This window comes from Dunckerocampus dactyliophorus, chromosome 1 (assembly GCF_027744805.1).
Source record: "Dunckerocampus dactyliophorus isolate RoL2022-P2 chromosome 1, RoL_Ddac_1.1, whole genome shotgun sequence".
Classification (NCBI taxonomy): domain Eukaryota; kingdom Metazoa; phylum Chordata; class Actinopteri; order Syngnathiformes; family Syngnathidae; genus Dunckerocampus; species Dunckerocampus dactyliophorus.
The window spans coordinates 12,786,650-12,806,665 of record NC_072819.1 but is presented as its reverse complement, the minus strand read 5'-3'; the positions used below and the strand labels follow the sequence as shown (position 1 = coordinate 12,806,665).

The window sequence follows — 20,016 nt, the reverse complement described above, 5'->3', positions numbered from 1 at the left end:
TTCGGTAAATATTAGGGGTGTCACGAGACATCCAACTCATAATATGAGAAGATGCACAAGATTGGGTCCACAAGACAAGGTGAGATTTTAACATTAATGTTAAGAAAAGTACAAAAAAAAGAAAAAATATGACTGGACAAACAATTTTTTAAATTGAACAAAGTCACATAATCATGCAGGTGCGTTTTAAAATGTGTTATTCCTACAAATATTTAACAACAACAACAACAATAATAATATATAATAACAATAATGCAATCTTTCCTTTAATATGTCATTTTTCACTCTGAAAAGTTGCAGAATTGGTGATTTTTACATGAATTTTCTCACAGCCAATTCGTACTGTCTGTCAAATGCTGTCTTTTCAGTTGGGGTGTCAGCGTTAATGGTTCAGCTTTTAGCTGAACAATGCCAACTCCAGGTGGTAAGCGTTGCGCAAATCGAGCTTAGTAGAAATCTTAGCTGCATGAAGCAAGGAAAAGGCAGTCCATTAGGGGTAAGGAATAGCTATTCTTGACTAATCTCATTCAAACTCCGGTAGGTGGTATATTCTGTGCCCTATCCTTACTAAATGCCATCTTCAGGTCATGATATTCTGCCGGTATTTTAGATCGATGGTCGATGTGCTCAACAAGAGCAACTTTAATGTGACTCTCAGGTACCGCGGAGCGAAGGCAGCTAGAATAGCAATAACCCCCCCAACTGTTAATACTCTTAGAGTTCCAGTCTATAGAAGGGTTGTGTAAGCGTAACCACGCTAAGCCCAATACTACGAATGTGGACTGTGAAGGGATTACAAAAAAACAAATCGATTTCTGATGATTATCCAAGAGCCGGAGTGTCAAAGGTTCAGTCTGATGTAATACCACCGCCAAGAAGCGACCATCTAGAGCATGGACCTCTTTAGGGGGATTGAGCTTAGTGGTAGCAAACCCATGCTTGGTCACAAAACCTGAGTCCAAAAAGCTATTATCAGACCCTGAATCAATAAGTGCGGAAATGTGTACACTCCTATTCCCCCCAGTAATAATACCGGAAACCTGAAGTCTCTGGTTACTAGTCCTTGCCTCTGACAATCTCTGGATTGATCCAGGTCTGCGAGAAGGCCGGATGGTGCAGTGGGCGATATGGTGATAAGGACATCCACGGTAAAGGCAGAGGTGTAGTTGGTGCCAGCGTTAGTTCTCCGCTGCCGGTAGGCGACGACCCCCCAGCTATATGGATTCCACCGGAGGTCTCGTTCCTCCTCGGTGTGTTCCCGGTCTCGCTCTCATTGACAGTTATCCAGACGTATGACTAGGTCGATGAACCCATCTAATGTGGTGGTGTCATCTCTGACATGAGGAGCCTTACGAAATATGTCCCGTAAGGTCACCTCGTCATAGCCACTCTCAGCCGCCAACACTCGAAAGTCAATGGAGAAGGCAGCCACAGAACGCCCTCGCTGTTTTAAGTCCAGTAAACGGCTCCCTCCCTCCCTTCCTCGAATCGGATGATAAAAATCTTTTCTCATCTCGGACAAAAAGATTGGGTAGGAAGTGCGTGTTGCGGGCTTAGCCTTGCTAACAGCGATAGCCCATGCGACAGCCTTGTCTGTAAGCAGACTCATGACAAATGCCACCTTGGCCTGATCAGAAGCATAAGTGCAAGGTTGCTGGTCAAAAACTCGGGAACAATGGTGAAGGAATTGTTCGCAGGAAGTGAATTCCCCAGAAAAACGTGGTGAATGGGGGATACTGGCCTCCCAATGAGGTAATTGATCGAGCTATCTCATTAAGTGGCACGGTGGCTACGTCAGAGCTGGCAGGAGACAGCGCTCGCTCCAGCCGCTGATCTAATACCCCCATATTAGTGTATAGAGCCGAAATGCCTTCCATGATGTCACGTAACGACTTATCATGGATGGGGGTCGGGCATGGAATGGCCCGGGGCCGGGCTCCGTTCACTGGAAGTGGTGGGTGTCGGGGGGGTACTGGCGCTTCCGCTGTGGGCGGGCTCCTGTCCGGATGCGGGGGCGTCTCTGGGCCTGCTGGTGTGTGGCCCCCGGTGCCCGTCTGCCCTTGTAGGGTGTGATCTCTCCGGTCTCTGGGGTTGGTTGTCCTCCGGTCTGTCAGCGCCCTGTTTCTGGTTGGGATTGCCTCTCTACAGCCCCTTGCTCATCTTCCCGCAGGAGAGGGCTCGGGGGGTTGGTCTTTGTGCTGCCTGTCCCTGTTGGCCCAGTGGTTTTCTGGCGGTGGGAGCTCGGCCTGGCTGTGTGGGGCGGAGCTTGCTGGGTGGTTGGAGGCAGTTCCTCTCCTTTCATGCATTCTCAGTGACAAATACATGCTCACACATTCGCGCACCTTTATATACATGAAGACTTGCACACATACAGAGATACAATACCTGTACACACGTACTTATGCACACTCACAGTACATACAGTACTTACTTCCCCACATTACTCACTGAATTAACCAGGGTGTTATTATGTTGTTGGTTTTATTATAGTGATGGTGATGTCGGCAATATGATTATAGTTTTTACAGTGTGTATTACAGTTAGTCATTCTGATCATAGTTAATCATAGTTAATCATTTCATTACTACTATTACTACTGATATGTATGACTGTTTCAATGCAGTATTATCATTGTGGTTGTTGATATTATTTTGTCCTTTCCGTCATGGTCGTTATAGCGGTCACAGACATTAGCTGATGTAGTCCTGTTTGTTTCTGTTGTTTTGTTATTGTTGTCGCAATTGTTTTTGTTGTTGTTGTCCTTATCACTTTCTTTTTTCCCCCTCTTATCCCCGAACTCCCCTCTCTGTTTTCTTTTCTCTTCTTCTCTATTCCCTCCTGCTCCAGTCGACCGCTCCAAATTTGCTCCAGAATAACAACAAAACATCAAAGTCAAATAAATTCTGTATAACAGGGGAAGTGTATCTAACATTTTTCCCTGGCAGAGCAAATCGGTTGAGCACGTAAGGGCATTTAAATCAACAATTCTATCTGCCCTAATGGCTGGACAGGACAAAAAAAAAAAGAAAGTTCTCTTTCCATTCTGCATCAGGAAATTCCTTTAACACAACTCTCTCCCACCAGTCTTTACTTCTGACCCGCATCCAGCAATTCCGAGAGGTCCTTGTTAGTACAATGTGGCTTCCAGAAAACCTTCTAATAGCACATCCAAACATTAGACGTTGTTACCGTCTGCAATCGTTATTCACCATATTCACAAGAGCCGTCGCATTCCTCATCTGTAACAATATTAAAGCGTCCAGAGAGAGAGAGAGAGAGAGAAAAAAAAATAAATCACACTGTTAAAAATGACATTCAAAATCGAAAACTTTTTTATGCATTTTAATCGATACATCCATTTTCTGCCACAATGCAGGTGGCCAGAGCCAATGCCAGCTGTCCTTACGATATTTGGATAATCGTACCTACCCGTGTCATTGAGATGTCAAGAGGTAGAGTGTGTAGTGTAACACAGCAGAGTGTCATGAGGTTTCATTCGCAACCCTGAAACACAATGTGTTCAATGTCCTTTTTAATGTAACAAATTGACTCTCTGAGAGTTTTTTACAACTGCAGGGTAACTACGATACATGCTACTACTTAGGGACTGTTAAAATGGTGTGTCTCTGGTGTCTCTGGTGGCCTGGTACTAGTACTTTTAACTGTGAGAATTGAATAATGTGCTGTATGTTAACCATGTAGAAAAGACCCCCACAGATCGATGTACTGTCCTTATGGGCGCTCAGGTGCTTTGTGGGGGCTTGGCTCCAATTGGCTCCTTAAATTGGCTGTTTAGCAGTCTGATTTTAGCAAAGTGCTTTTCTTCTTCACAGTGTCCTTGGTGTCATCGTTACAGACATGGTTGGTAGCTGTGACTTAATGATATATTTTCTAATGTATGTTTTGTTTTTTTTCTGCCTAAAATTAACAATTGTGTTGCAGATAATGACTGTCCTAAGGGATGGACACAGTTGAATGATCACTGTTACATCTTCCACGAGGAGAGAAAGACTTTTGCAGATGCAGAGGTATGGAATGACAACACAGACATGACATGAATGTGCATGTGTGCTGTGTCACATAGGGTTGCCAACACCCTTATTGCTGCAAGAATTAACACATGTGTAAAACCTCAATGATAGCTTGCCACAGGCTACGCCAATCGATTCCAGTGTGTTAGATCACTCCCTTGGCAAACCTATCGGTGTTCAACTTCTCTTGCATCTATCTTTACATGCTTGGCCTAGCTGTCAACAGCCGCAGTGCACTAGCTAGCTAGCTAGCTAGAATTATATGCCTAGCTTCTCTTCGGACTCCAACTTTTTACCACAGTGACATTTTGTTTTTAAAAGAAAAAAGCAATGCGGTTTGTTTGGAACTCGTTTTTGTCTCACGGGGAAGTGGATATTACATCCACTGGGTACCTACTAACTTTTTCAAGTGTCTATTGTTGTCATTATACTAATTTTGTCTTGTCCTCCAAACACTATTTGTGTGTTGTTTAATGAACATTACCTATTGGCCAGGGGGCCCATGGAATTGTCTAATGGTGACCCTGGCCAATAGTGCCTGCCATAAATAAATACAAAAATGTACAGTTAATTCATGTGACCGGTATCAGTAGCTGCGGATCTCACTCATGGATGATCGGTATCTGAATCGCCAGCATAAAACCCTGATTGGAGCATCCCTGGAGCATGTGCAATAGACATGGTCCGACTGCTATCTCTCTGCTTGTCACCAATGTAATATATTTTGACACTTCTATTAAGTATCCTGCCTTTACATAATTTGAGTAAAATAAATCAAATGTGTACAAGAAATCTAAAGCTTTTATAACAGTCTAGATTGACTATCCACTCACAATTAGTCAACACACAGCCATTATTGTCTAAATAGCAACCGAGTACCAAGATAATGGTGTCTTGCAAAGTCAGGCATAGTTGTGGTAGCACCTCGGTCCAGAGCTGCACGAGCGCTTCTGGCACTTGGGGAGCTGTGGTTCATTGAGGAAGCATGTACTGTGACGTTGTGAAGCAGAAACCGGGCCGCCTAGCAACAACATGACAAACAGCCCAAACACACCTCCAAGATGGCACGTGCTTTGCTGAGGAAGGTGAAGGTGATGGAATGGACACGTATGTTTCCTCCACACCTGAACCCAATTGAGAACCTGTGGGGTATCAAGTGAAAGGAAGCAAAGAAGTTGGAAGAGCATCATCATGGAGAAGTGGAATAGGATTCCTGTAACAACAATTCTGTGTCCAAGAGGATTAAGGCAGTGCAATATAACAATGGTGGTCACACTAAATATTCACCCCAAGGACACAATTTGGACATGCTCACTGTGAGGTGTACTCACTTGTGCTGCCTGCTCTTTAGACAATAATGGCTGTGTTTACTTACTTTCAGTGAATAGGCAATCTTTTCTGCTGCACAAGGTGTACACTGACTATTCTAAAGTACTGTATAGCCACGTTAATGTTCTAGAGTATTGTACCTTGACAAGATAGAATCCAGTGCTTGCTTGTCACTGGAAACATTTATGTTTGGGGGAACTAGAGCAAAGAGCCTATGAATGAATAAAGGGTTATAGATAGATAGATATAGATAGATAGAGCAGGAAACACAAAAATAAAAACTACAACAAACAACTACCTGCACCTAGTGGGGAAAAAATATAACGTAAAAAGCTTCTGGGCACAGAAACTAGCAGGTAGAAAACTAGAGAAACAAGGGAGCTGCTGAAAAGGTAGAAGAGGGAAAAAAGCTAACACAAAACGCTGCCGAGAATCAGGCAGGAAGTACTGGCTAACAAAAGCACTAACCACTGCAGGAGATAGCCTGGCAGGGAACAACAGATACTTACACAAAGCGAGGAAAAGGCGACCAGAAAGTATCTAAGCACAAGGAAAACTATTATGCTGGGAGGGGCAGGTAGCAGACGAAGAGCAGGTAACAATCTGGCAAAGAATGCAGTCCACAGTGCAGCTTAGGAAGGCATCATGAGTAATTGTTAACAGGTGTGTCAAGTGGCTCAGCAGGGTGCTGCAACAGACAGCACACAGAACGTGACATACACAGATACAAGATAAAAGAGTTATACAGTCTGATGGAGTTACATTTATACAGTTTCAGTCACATCTGCAGTCAATTTGATCTGCAATTTAAACAGATTCATAATCACAGTGCAACTACGTTTTCGGAGATGTTGTGGGTGCCACACACTGGAGGCAACAAATCCCCTCTATTCCAGTCATTTTCAATGGAACCTGCGCGATAGGGCGATGATCGCAAGTCACCATCCAGCCAAGTGACACGTGAAATCTGTACGTGTGAAGGTTTGTGCTCGTGCATGTCATCATGCACACGCTGGCTTGCAACGCGATCCCAGGAAGTTGAAAAATGTTCAATTTTTCATCACTATCGCGTTTCATTGATCGACCAATGAGCAGACAGGATGCTAACCAGTACGCTCTCGCAAGTAATACTTGCCGTGTCAGATTTCTTATTTGACATTTCAAAAAAAGAATATAGAGATATAAAGAACAAAGCAGCAGCATGGCAACTCAGAGAGTTCAGAATGAACATATCGGGTAAGTTTACATTCCTTTACGCGGACAAAAGATCAAAGATGGCGCCCTCCGTGGCAGACGTCTCTGTGACACTCTCCCGTGTTTTTCTATTTTTTGCTATCTTATTGTTCATTTTGGACATTCAACACACTCACGCAGTACATTACAACAGGGAGACACTTTTGAACATCGGCAGGGTTCACCATGAACTTTCATTTAGCCTCTCAGACTTTGCCTTTCTTCTGCGCCGGGAGAACGCAGCAGCCTGCGGCCCCGGTGAGCTGAATACCCGGCGAGCAAAGCATCCGAGGCGTAAACGAGGCAAGCGAGCCGGCCTGCATGCTAGGCTAAAAGCTAGAGCGACTAGGCCACCGCTACCAAGCTTGCTGCTAGCCAACGTCCGCTCTCTTGAAAACAAGATGGACGAACTACGAGCAAGGATTACAGCTCAACGTGAGATCAGGGAATGCTGTGTCCTCACCTTCACAGAAACCTGGCTGACGGGGGATATACCGGACTCGGCGATCCAGTTGGAATCATTTGCTGCTTACCGGGGAGATCGGACTTTAGCGTCTGGTAAACACAGAGGTGGCGGCGTCTGTGTTTACGTAAACAAACGGTGGTGCACAGACGTACAGACGATGGAAAAGCACTGCTCGCAGGACATTGAGCTGCTGATGGTGAAATGCAGACCTTTTTATTTACCTCGTGAGTTTAGCGCTGTGTATTTAACTGCTGTTTACATCCCACCACGAGCTAACACTGCTAATGCACTAGGCCTCCTGCATGACATCATCGATAAACACGAGACCAAACACCCAGACGCTGTATTCATTATATCTGGCGATTTCAACCACTGTAACCTCAGGACTGTCCTCCCCAAATATTACCAGTATGTGAGCTTTCCCACAAGGGAAAATAACATCCTGGACCAAGTCTACTGCAACATGAAAGGTGCTTTGAAGGCTGTTCCAAGACCCCACTTTGGAAAGGCTGACCACATCTCTATATTCCTTTATCCAACGTACAGACAACTTCTCAAAAAAGCTCCCCCTGTAAGTACAGCAGTTAAAGTATGGAATGAAGAAACTGATCAAGTACTTCAGGACTGCTTTGGCTGCACAAACTGGGATGTGTTTAAAACTGCAGCGGGGAGGGAAGATTGTACTGTTGATTTGGATGAATATGCTTCTGCTGTTACTGGCTACATTAGCACATGTATAGAGACTGTTACCACCACCAAGTATTACAGAAAATACCCTAACCAAAAACAGTGGATGAACTGTGATGTAAGGGCTAAGCTACGTGCTCGTTCGACTGCATTTGTCATGGGCACCGCTGATGACTACAAAAAGGCCAGATATGACCTGAGGAGGTCCATACGGGAGGCCAAAAGACAGTACAGACAGAAGCTGGAGGGCTACTATTCCACCTCAGACCCTCGGCGCATGTGGGCGGGGCTCCAGCACATCACAGACTATCGACAGCAGAGTAGCGTAGCCACGTCCAGCCAAACCACACTTCCAGATGAGCTGAACGAGTTCTATGCCCGCTTTGACACCCAAACTTCTGATGAGCAGAGAGGGTGGCTGAACCTGGGGAGCACACAGGACGCACCTCTCATGGTGACATCAGCTGATGTGCGCAGGGTTCTAAACAAAACAAACCCACGAAAAGCAGCAGGCCCAGACAACATCTCAGGACGTGCACTTCGGGTTTGCTCATCAGAGCTAGCTGATGTGCTTGCTGACATATTTAACCTGTCGCTTGCACAAGCATCTGTACCGACCTGCTTTAAGTCCACCACCATAGTGCCCGTACCCAAGAAGAGCAACGTGACCTGCTTGAATGACTATCGCCCTATAGCACTCACTCCTATTGTTATGAAGTGCTTTGAAAGAATAGTCATGACCCACATCAAAAAGAGCATCCCGGCGGCAACTGTGGACCCTCTACAGTTTGCATATCGCCAGAACCGGTCCACGGATGATGCAGTCAACACTGCCATCCACACAGCCCTTTCTCACCTACAGGGCCAGGACACATACGTCAGAATGCTATTTATAGACTATAGCTCTGCTTTTAATACAGTCTGCCCCCACAAACTCACAAATAAGCTCCTCACACTTGGCCTGTCTCCCTCCCTCTGTAACTGGGTGTTTAACTTTCTCACAGGCAGACCCCAGTCAGTCAGAGTCCACAACCGCACATCCAGCTCAAGAATTGTGAGCACTGGGACCCCACAGGGGTGTGTGCTGAGTCCACTCCTCTACACGCTCTTCACCTACGATTGCGTGGCCTCCCAGAACAACACCAGCATCATTAAATTTGCGGATGACACTACAGTCATCGGACTGATCACTGGTGGTGTTGAAACATCATACAGAAGAGAGGTGGCGGACCTCATAGCTTGGTGTCGTGATAACAATCTCCTTCTCAATACAGATAAGACTAAAGAGATGATCATCGACCCAAGAACAAGGGAAAAGGAGCCACATAGACCCCTGTTTATTGATGAGACTGAGGTGGAGAGGGTGGAAACCTTCAAGTTCCTTGGCACACACATCAGCGAGGACCTCACCTGGTCTCACAACACCCAACAAATTCTGAAGAAGTCCCAAAGGAGACTGTACTTCCTGAGAAGACTGAGGAAATTTGGCATGTCCACCACAATCCTGAGTTGCTTCTACAGATGCACCATCGAAAGTGTCCTTACCGCCTCCATCACTGTTTGGTACGGTAACTGTACAACACGTGATAGGAAGGCACTCCAGCGGGTGATCAAGACCTCACAGAACATTGTTGGGGCAGCCCTCCCCTCACTGCAAGACATTTATACATCTAGAGTCCTACGCAGAACACACAACCTCATCAAGGACAGCACACATCCACAACACTCATTATTCACACTCCTACCGTCAGGCAGACGCTACAGGAGTTTGAAGTCCAGGACCACAAGGCTGGCAAACAGCTTTTACCCACAGGCCATCAGGCTTCTCAATGAAGCACTCAGACACGCCACACGCAACACACACTCATAGCACTTTATTTATTTATTTATTTATTTGTATTATTTACTTGCATTAATGTCTCTTCTGTTGTTGTTGCTTAATTTCTTGGTATTTATGTATATGTGTTTATGTTTCTTATGTTCTTATTCTTTCTTGTGTTTTTCTTTCTTTTCCTTGGGAGAATGAACAGAATAAGATTTTCATTGCATGGTATAACTGCTGTTTTACCATGCACATGACAATAAAACTCTCTTGAATCTTGAATTTCTGTAAGTTTATCGTCAATATTAGTAAGATGCGGTACTGGCGATCACGATCAACAGCCTCCTCTGAACTACTTTGATACGCCCAAATTCCCTCCACATCCGACAGCCAATCAAAACCGTGGGAGACTCGTAAAAATTACTCTGGATGTGAATGCATCACTCACCGGTGTAGCTGGCCACAGCTACTCATCACCTCCCGTGCATGGTTTGCTAAGCATTGGCGATGAGTTTTGCCAATTGCAGTTGTTTGTCGCCTCCCGTGTGTGGTGCCCTTTAATTGTGTTGGCTGTGGATGTGTACTTCATTACCCACAAGCCTTAGCACTCGAGGGGAAACCGTAGGTTTACACACTCTTGAAGCTACAAGGAGTACTGGTGACATGCTGATAAAGCAAAGAGTCTATACGTATTAGTGTGTGTGCACCGCTGTTCTTGTTTTGTTAAACAAGCAACAAACATGACATTAACTATTTAGATTTTAATTATGTTTAATTTAATGGTTTTGGCAGAGCAGTGAGTGTGTATTTGTATACTACTTCTTTGCAATACAATTTGCCATGCTTTTTCTCTTGGTTTTATGACTGTGGAAGTGTTGCTTTTCCTTTTTATTTCCTCTTTTGCCTCTGTCACTACGCAATACGTACCCGGAACGCAATCGGTGCAGCGCATGCTCAAGGACTACGTCACTTCGTGCTTTAGCAAAAAGAACAGCGCTTCTGCGACATCACGAGCTGTGGTAGTTGTTTTTTTAATTTATGAACGTAAATGGTCAATAACCATACTTCATATATGTAATATATTGGGAGGTTATTTTATAAGTGACTCTTGTCGCTTACTTCGTAGGCATGCGGGATTTTTCTATCGTCTTATGACATCCACCAAGACTGAGCTATGTAAAAACTTACGCAATGCACGTAGCGCAGAAGTAAACATCATATCCGGTTATCTATAACATTCATACATACAGTACATAAATAGAATAAAACACATAAAATGCAGCAATATTTAAAGGTAAACAACCATAAGCAGAGTGTAATGTAGAGGAATCAGCTAGAGTTTTTTTTCTAAACAGAGAAATACCATCCATCCAAACATATCTTCCTAGCAAATGCTTTTGTGTGTATTTTTCAGTGGTGAAAAATGTTTTAATTATTTATGGAACAAAGAAAAGAGGGCTTATAAATGATTGATTGCTGCCGTAAAATAGATCAATGGATGTCGTAGATTAGACGTCTAACATGTGACTGCCAAAAAATAGGCCGACCGGCTGTAGACGCGTTCTGCACATGCGTAGAACCCAGTTGAACGGTTTGCGTCCCAGGTACGTATTGCGTACTGACAGCCTCCTCATAAGCCTCTGAGGATTTCCTCTTCCGTCGGGGGAAAGTATGCCGCTGTCGTTGCCATGGTGAATTGGTCACTCTCTGATCAACAGGCGGGGTCTATTTAAGGAAGCCACGTACACGCACTGATCCGAGATTGGTTTCACCTGGCTTGATTAATCAGTATTTACTCATCCTGGCTTGGGCTTTGTGCAACCAATTAAGCGTTGACGCTCTCGTTTTGGGTTGGTTGAGCTTACCTCTGTCATTTATCCTGGATGTCTGAATCCTACTTTTGTGCAACGGGCCCCAGCTCTGTTCCTATCTTCCTATGTGTGGGATCAGGCTGAGGCTTTACAGCTCCCAAGGCTGCACCTGGGCCCAGGTGTGGGGAGTTGACCTCCTGATTATCTACTGCTCCAGGTCCTGCAGTAATCTTGAGAACAACACAACCTGGTGGCAGGGGCCATCCTCCCACTTTGCTTCACACTGCTCAGGTGTGTCAATACAAAAACAAACATGTCTGCCGCGTGGCACTTACCTACCAACACATGTCATGAAATATATCTGTGGTGGTACGTTAAAAAGCTTTTTTTTAATATGGCGTTTGAAGAACAAACACTTGACGGAGTTTATTTTGTTTTCGAGGCTCAAGGTGTGATCATTAGTCAAGCGGCATCTAATGCAGCAACACTTGCCCGTATGTGTGTGACAGTCAGAAGGCTAACCTAATAACCCAAAAAAAAAAAAAAATTCATCAGATGAGACGACCAGAGTTCGCCGACTGATCTCTCACGTGGAGCCCACCATGTGCTACCTGGAAGTCCTGCTAGAGCTCCACAAATGTACTCTCACATCCAAAGTCTCCTTAAAGAAGGCGTCTCATCCTCTGTTAGTTTCACGAGTGATATATGTTCTCTGGAAAAAATAAAATATGTTTTTGCCTAAATTAAGGCAAACCTCACCCCCATTAATTATTAATTTTATTAGTTATTTCATTACTTTTTTTTTTTTTTAGTAATTAGTGATTCATTTTCTATTTTTTTGGTCCCCTGGCTTTCAGGGGACCTTAGAATTGTCCTGACTTTCCCCCCTTATACGGCACCCCTGGCCAATAGCAATCATCATAAATAAATTTAAACATTTATAATTAATGATCGGAATCTGCAGTAAAAAACCCTGATCGGAGCATCCCTACCAAGAACCCTTAATCCTCACGCTTGAAAAAGATGCAAAAAAAACCATGACGTGACAATTGAGTAGATAAGATCTTTTTACATTTTTCACTGTTTTTTTTCCCCATTAGCACACGTGCAAATTTCTTGGTGGGAATCTGGTCTCCATCCACAGTGACCTGGAAAATGAAGTTGTTCTTGAACTGCTGCGGGAGGCGGATGAGGAACATGCCTGGATTGGACTCCATAATGCCATTAAGGTGAAACATTTACCAGTAGCAAAGTTGTCTTGTGTGTAGTAGAAGTTAAAAAAATGTACTGTATGTGTCCTCCAGACTAAATCATCTCATCAATTTAAAGTGGTTCTATCCTGCACATTTCAGGGGCTTTTAAAATGAGATTGGACCCCAGTAAGGCACCGTAGTATTTTTTTAAATGTACAAAATACTCCATAAATCTCAAGGTTGTGTGGAAGGCAAATCTGCATTCTTCTCCTGTTGGCTGAAATGCTCTGATTCCACAGCCTGTTCTCCCAACCATGCTTACTGTGTTGCGATTGGTCAAGGATCTGCTCCAGACCCCCACCACTCAGAGCTGCATTATGACAGGTCCCCCTCAACCACTTCCATGCTGAGCAGCAAACAGTAAAAACTAATTGATTATGGGATATAATTAGATGAATGAATATTGGAGAATTGGGGTTCGAAGTGTGTTTTGTTCATGAAACAGCCGTACGTGAAGTGGCGAGAGCAGAGGAAGAGTTACCGTGAGGTAGATCTTTAGCGCTCCTACAAATACGAACGCTTCCCATTGCTATTTTCAAGAAACAGCGACAAACAATACTGAGCAGCAGTTGCCAGTTTCCACTGGCCAAGTGGCAAGTTGCCATACGTGGACTTCCAAGAGAGAGAGATTCAGAAGATCTTAGAAAAATCTCATGAGGTTCTTGTACCCCACCGTTAAACCAGGGATAACTTAAAAACACACCAACCTCATTATACATTTTAAACATACCATAAGTCTGAGAAGTTGCAAATGTAGGATAGGGTTCCTTTAAAGGAAGTTGGTGTAGAGCAGGGGTCTCAAACTCAATTTCACTGGGGGCCACTGGAGTGAGGCTGGGCCGCATCAAGTATTGGGAGTAGGGCTGGGAATCTCAGGGTACATCATACGATACGATCTGTGATACATCGCTCACGATGACGATAATATCTTGATACAGTGAGAGGGTGACACAAAAAATTAATAAATTCATAGTTTTATTTTGCTGCATTCGGCTGGGATAGACTCCAGCTTACCCGTGACCCTAATGGGGACAAGCGGTTTAGAAAATGGATAGAATTTTGACAGCATATTTTAACCAGAATACAAGCAGCAATGCTGCAAAAAGAATGAGACTGTTTCAGTGTTTTAACATAAGTGTAAACAGGATTTTAGTGTAGGTGTCTGACAAACGGTGACGTTTTAAACTCATCAGAAAACACATGATCTCATGTCTCTTAAGTAGATCGACTCTATAAAGTAGAAGCATCACAAAAATAAATATTTAGTGCAGTATGGCAATAGTGACGTATTCACCGGAAAGAGACAGAGAATGATCCGGGTAAGATTGAGCAGCACGACAATTTTGACAATAAATGGCGTAAACAGGGGGTCCCATACTCGAATTTCACTGGGGGCCAGTGGAGGTAGAGTCTGGGTGAGGCTGGGTCGCATCAAGTATTGGGAGTACGGCTGGGAATCTCAGGGTACCTCACGATACGATACAATTCACAATACATCCATGTGATAACACCACTGTTAGTTCAGCGTTGGTGTTTACTTGCCCCTGTAAGTATGGAAGTAACACCGAGCTTGCCCGGATGTTGTGGGCTGCACTTACACTACTCTTTGATGTCCAGTCGTGGGCCGCAAGATATGATTTGGTGGGCCGCAAATGGCCCACGGGCCGCGAGTTTGAGATCCCTGGCGTAAACTATCCATTTAACGTGCGGTTTATATCTTTTTTCTCCGTATTATTTAACTTCTTCTTCTGTGATTTCTGCCCTACTTTCTTCCATTATGGTAAGGAGCTCCTACTAGATGACACGCAAAATGGTGACTCGGCTCACTGAGATGGGACGGCGCTCGAGGTTTATAGCAGTTAATTTAGTAATAATCAAACGATACAAGGCGATGGTGTATCGATAATCCATAGTATGTTTTAATATCGCAACAGTTTGAGATAAAGATGTTTTGTCACACCCCTAATTGCCAGTGATGCCGGCTCCCAGCATGCATTGTGGTACTTTGGTGGTTTGTAAAAAGTTGCTGAAGTTATGTGTTGAGAGTTAACATAGTTGTTTATTATTCTCCACAGTAGTAGTTGACTTAGGTGTGTTTACTTACGTGTTACATGTTATGCTGTCATTTTGTCAGTTTTCTGTCTAGTGACCCCCCCCCACCCCCCACACTCCCCACCCCATCTCCATGTGATAAAACCACTGTTAGTTCAGTGTTGATGTTTACTTGCCTCGCCAGGTAATGCTGAACTTGCCCGGATGTCACAGACTGCAATTACACTATTGTTTGCTGTCATGTCACGGGCCACAAAATATGATTGGGCGGGCCGCACGCTAGTTCGAGAGCCCTGGTGTAGAATGTCATCAGCGTAGCCTCTAGCTCCATCTAGACGTTAACATTGGTTAGAAGTGAATGAGTCTGCTTTTTTCGGGATAAACTGTAATATTTTTAACAACCAATCACATCAGCACACATTGCATGATGACACTGTCTGATGTTAATCATGTTTAACCATCATCAATACTGTATGTACTATGCTGTGTCACATCCAAGCAGTCGGTATCTTTGTTTATTAAAAAGTGACTTTGTCTTCCAGAAAGAAGATTATATCTGGACTGATGGCTCAGACGTTGATTTCCTAAACTTTGGAGTAGGAATGTCTAACGATGCTGGTGGTGTGTCGAGATGTTAGAAGATGGTTTACAGTTTCGTCCAGAAGTATTGTATATTGTATTGACGGTGGCAGAGCTTGTTTGATGTTGTCTCTATAAACCACCACAATGGATTTGAACAAACAATCAACATCCAATTGAAGTACAGTGTTTCCTCGGTATTTGTTAGTAAATTCTTTGAAAACCGAATCGTATGAAAACCATATACATTTTTAAATACATATAAATGATGATTGAAAGGGGTTAATTGAACATTTAACATCAATTTTACCTTTATTGAAACATGGGCATTTGAAAACTGAGGTCTGATTGTATAGACATTCACCTTTCATTTGATATGTTTTACCTACCATTTAGACCAGCAGAGTATGTCCATTTTCATGGGCTCAAAAGTGTTTGTAAATTGGACGTCACTGTAAATATAAGCATCATTTTTAATACTTGATGCTTTTTCAGGCCTTCATAATCTATTGTCTTAACATAATTGAATAATATTTCAACTCTTGAGTTGCTTTCACAGTATGTTTATGGTCATTGTGCATGCATCCTATCAGTTTTGTAGCATTTTGTGAATGGTTATTGACGCTTCTGTCAATAGCAGAACACATCATCAATGGCATCAGCAACCATACATGACAATGCCAGTTTACATGCACACATATCTTCCTGTATTGTTCAGTTTAAAGTGAATATTCTCAAACCTTTAGAGACATGTAAATGCCTTTTTCAAGTTGCCAATTCTGAATCTAGTTAATTTTCTGCTTATTAAAACCCCGATTCAGGATTCGCCTGTAAAACACAAATCAGAAAGTGCTTCTGACTAGATTATAAAAGGTGCTGCCCTTCTTCAGCTCCAAATTACACTTTTTAAACCCTAAAATATAAGAACACCACTGCCGAGCAGATGTTACCAATCGTGGGTAAAGAAGCAGATTGAACGAATAAATGTTTCCATGTGTTACAATTCAAAGTTAAACTCTGTTAAAATAAATCAAATATCCACCACGTGACCAGTTGAGTGACAGTGGGAGATGACAATTAAGTGCCATTATTTTTGTCAACAAAACATAGAGTCAAAAGTCAAAGCCATCAGGTGCACAATTTAAGAAAGAAGAAAAGGAGAAACGGGGGCCAAACATAAAAGGTATAACTTAATATACTGTAGTTACAAAAAAATGTTTTTGTAAAGCGTTAGTGTAAATGTGTAATTTTTTTTGTGGGGGGGCACCACAGCATTGGTCTACCCAGGGGGTCATTCAAGCCAGAACTGCCACTGGGTCTATCATTTTATTTTTTTCACCATAACCCTCAGGATATTTTAAGAAGTTCAAAGTGTCTGTTATTGTGTCCAACCTTAGCAGCAATGATGCGCTGCAAGACGTCTTGCTTATACAGCTCAACAATTCGACCACATTCAAAGAGATTAAGCTTTTTTGTGTTTGCCATCAAGAGATCACAACATTGTAAATACCTGACAGAAAATTACATTGAATTCACATTTTTGTCAAGATTTTGGCTTTTAAAGGCTGTGGTCTTAAACTTTTGATCAGCTGATGCACAGCCTTTTTCAGTGTAAGGGTTGTTTGCAATAAATTGTGTCTTTTTGTATTTTGAAGCTCTACTTAGAACCTCCTTTAAGCTCTAACAGAATGTAAACTGCTGCAATTTTTCAACAGGGCTTAATATTTTGATCAGGAGCGTATTACGGAGTGCATAGATGTGCGGAATTATAGAAACAGTAATATTTTTCTACCAGTAAGTAAACTTGTGTATGTAAACATGGTCACTGGTGTGAAACATGGCGTGCAACATGATGTGGTATGCTTTGGATCATGAGATTTCCCCATTATTTTGATACAAGTTAACCAAAGTTGATTCTGTGCAAAGTATCTGATTCCATAATATAGGAGTATTTCCTGTACATGAATGTTACCAGTGGTTCACACTCTCCATGTACTGTATATTAATGAAAGAGTTTGACAATTATATTCTAGAATAATAATAGACAAACTTCTCTAGAATATTGACTTTTGTTCATGTTCAATCACCAAGGAAAGCATTCTGCTGTAATCTGCTTTAGCTGTCTTACTGTCAGTTACGGTGAAAAGCAACTCAAGACTTTTTGATCTGCAGCAGATTCATTGAATATCCACGATCTATGAAGGCGCAACATAGCATGATGACACAGCCGCACAGATGCTCCCTTTCAACTTGCGTCGAAAGTGCTGACAAAAATGCCTTCGTCTTCAAATGGTGAAAATGGCAAACATCCGTCGAGTAAAACCAGCCTTATGAATAGGACCTCCAAAAAGTGTAGAAGTCACAAGGAAGACGTCCTCTTTGGAATAGGGACAGGAAATCAGAAAAAACTGCAAAAATCCAAGGCACTCTCCAACCCTGTTAAAATGCCTTTAATATTTTTTATGGCATGTCTTAATTGGCCTTATTCAGTCCCAATGCCATTCAGCCATCTGGGTTTCATCAGGGGGGACAAACAAATCTTGGCTCTTAAGGCCCTGTCACACCTTGACGATTTAGCCAGCTTACGCCAACGTATGAACAATTTGGCCAATACGCTGGCGTACGTCGAATAAGTTATGGGTAAGTTTTGTATATGTTAACAGCACGCGGAAGCACGCTGGCATACGTCTAAGTCGTCCAAAATTTTTTTGCCTGCATAAAACTTTGGCGTATGTCAACGTATGATTCATACGTCCCGCACCCGCGGGCAATAAGTTATGCCATCGTTGACACCCGTTCACACACGTTATTTGTAAGTTATGCACAAGTCGTAATCCGTCAACATACCTTCAGACAAAACTGTCTTCTTGGCGAGCGTTGGCTGAGAGAGGAGATGGAGGCTGTTGTTTGCATTTGCAGGTAAGTTTAGAGTTTGTCCAGTAGAGGGCACTGTGACACTGGGAATGGAACTAACATTTATTTTTTTATTTTTTGCGCTTATCTGAGAGAAAGAATGCACGTTTTAATCAAGCATTACTGACACGTCAACATAGAGTGCATAGGAGTATTTACATTCAAAAATAATGGAGAGATACAGCATGTTACTGTCTAAGTTAGCGTTAGGTTTGAGGCACTGTTAGTACTGTGTTAGTACTGGTCAAGTATGGAATCACAGGAGTGCCAAAATTAAAATAATAAATGCGCATGCGTTAATTACACTAAAACATTTAACGTAATTCATTAAATAAATTTGTTACCCCCGTTAACGGGTCATTTTTACAGCCCTAATAATAATTATTTTATTACTAGGTTTTTTAAGTATTCATGTTGTATTTAAGAAGGGTTCATTACATGTCAAACAATTTTCCCTGCTCTCGTTTTAGGCATTTGTTTGAATTTAAACCCGATGTGTTAATACAGTACGTCAAAACGCAAAAATAACTATACAGTCACACATGTGAGACAGAACTGCAAAAAAAGGAAACAGTTTTTATGGTAGAATATAAAGGTAAACACAAAAATATGTAGAAACACCCAAAACTATCCTAGGCTTAAGGGAGTGCATGAACCCAATCACACTGAAGTGCACTGAAAATATCTCTTTTAAAAGTGCCAACAAACTGACACTTTCCGTGCTGTATTATATAGCATAGCGGGGGCTGCCGCCAACCGGAAGGCAGTACACCTCCATTGTGGTGATGTATAGAAGCAATCTCATGAAAACTCTGTCACTGTGTAAATTCCTCTGTACCAAACTGTAAGTAATCATCAATCAGTGAATCCATCTCTAAGACTTTAACACTTTGTCATCATAAACCCTTTTTTTTCTTTACAGATGGCTTGTGGGATGGTGACAACTTCCTGAATGAGAACCCGTTTGTTTGTATCAGAGAGGTGTCCTAGACTCAACTGATCACCCCTCTCACCAGTGTCTTTCCCATCGTTACAAAGACATCTAGTCTTTGTGTTTCTCACAGTCTTTACTTCTTCTTCTACACTTGTAATGACAGCTAAGAATGTTCAAATGTTGCCTGAGACTTTGCCTCGACAGTTAACAAATATTTTATGATGGCAACAGTTTAACTCTGCAACAAGTTACAGTGGAACCTCGGTTAGCGTTCCCCCCCGGTTAGCATGTTTTTCGATTTACATTGAAAATGTAGACGAAAAATTTGCCTCAGTTTGCGTCTTGGTTTCTTGGTTATTTTACAATGTGTCAAACACCTTGTCGTTTCGTCAATACACTGCTTGAGACCAATTGTGTTCGTAACGTATGTTTATTACAAAACATTAGCATGTAAAGCATGCTGTTAAAATGGAAACCGGATGAAGAAGCTGAGAAACACTTCAAGAAGTCATTGAAAAATATGAAGGTGTTTGTCTTCTCCTCCTACCTCGCTGCTCGTCATCAGCGTCTTTGTCAGTAAAGAGCTCCAATAAAGGTAAAAGTGACTTTATATGTTCATTTAATATTTATATTGTTTTCTGCATGTAAAACTATAACTGTTCTATGTTAAGAGTTTTTTGTGTTAACGTTTTTGGGTGTCTGAAACAGATTAATTACATTTTCATTATTTCTTATTGGAAAAATGTATCCAATTAGCGTACGTTTTGGTTTGAATCTGACCTTCTGGAAAACATTACTGACGTTAACTGAGGTTTCACCATTTTTTTTCTTTTCAAACTGAGAAATCATTGTGTTCCACTTTGGAGGTCCCACAGTGGTTTAACTTGACACTGACTTGTTTTTAGG

The 20,016-nt window shown here is 42.4% G+C and overlaps 1 protein-coding gene across 1 annotated transcript; it reads left to right on the top strand.

Moving 5' to 3' along the window:
• Window positions 1-614: 614 nt before the first annotated feature.
• LOC129178892 (snaclec coagulation factor IX-binding protein subunit A-like) lies at window positions 615-19,444 on the top strand. The gene is made up of 6 exons (XM_054771594.1): window positions 615-658; window positions 1,094-1,148; window positions 3,894-4,028; window positions 12,480-12,608; window positions 15,227-15,305; window positions 19,099-19,444. Exons 1-6 carry the CDS (start codon window positions 615-617, stop codon window positions 19,164-19,166), a joined length of 510 nt encoding a protein of 169 aa, XP_054627569.1. The 3' UTR covers window positions 19,167-19,444.
• Window positions 19,445-20,016: the final 572 nt, after the last annotated feature.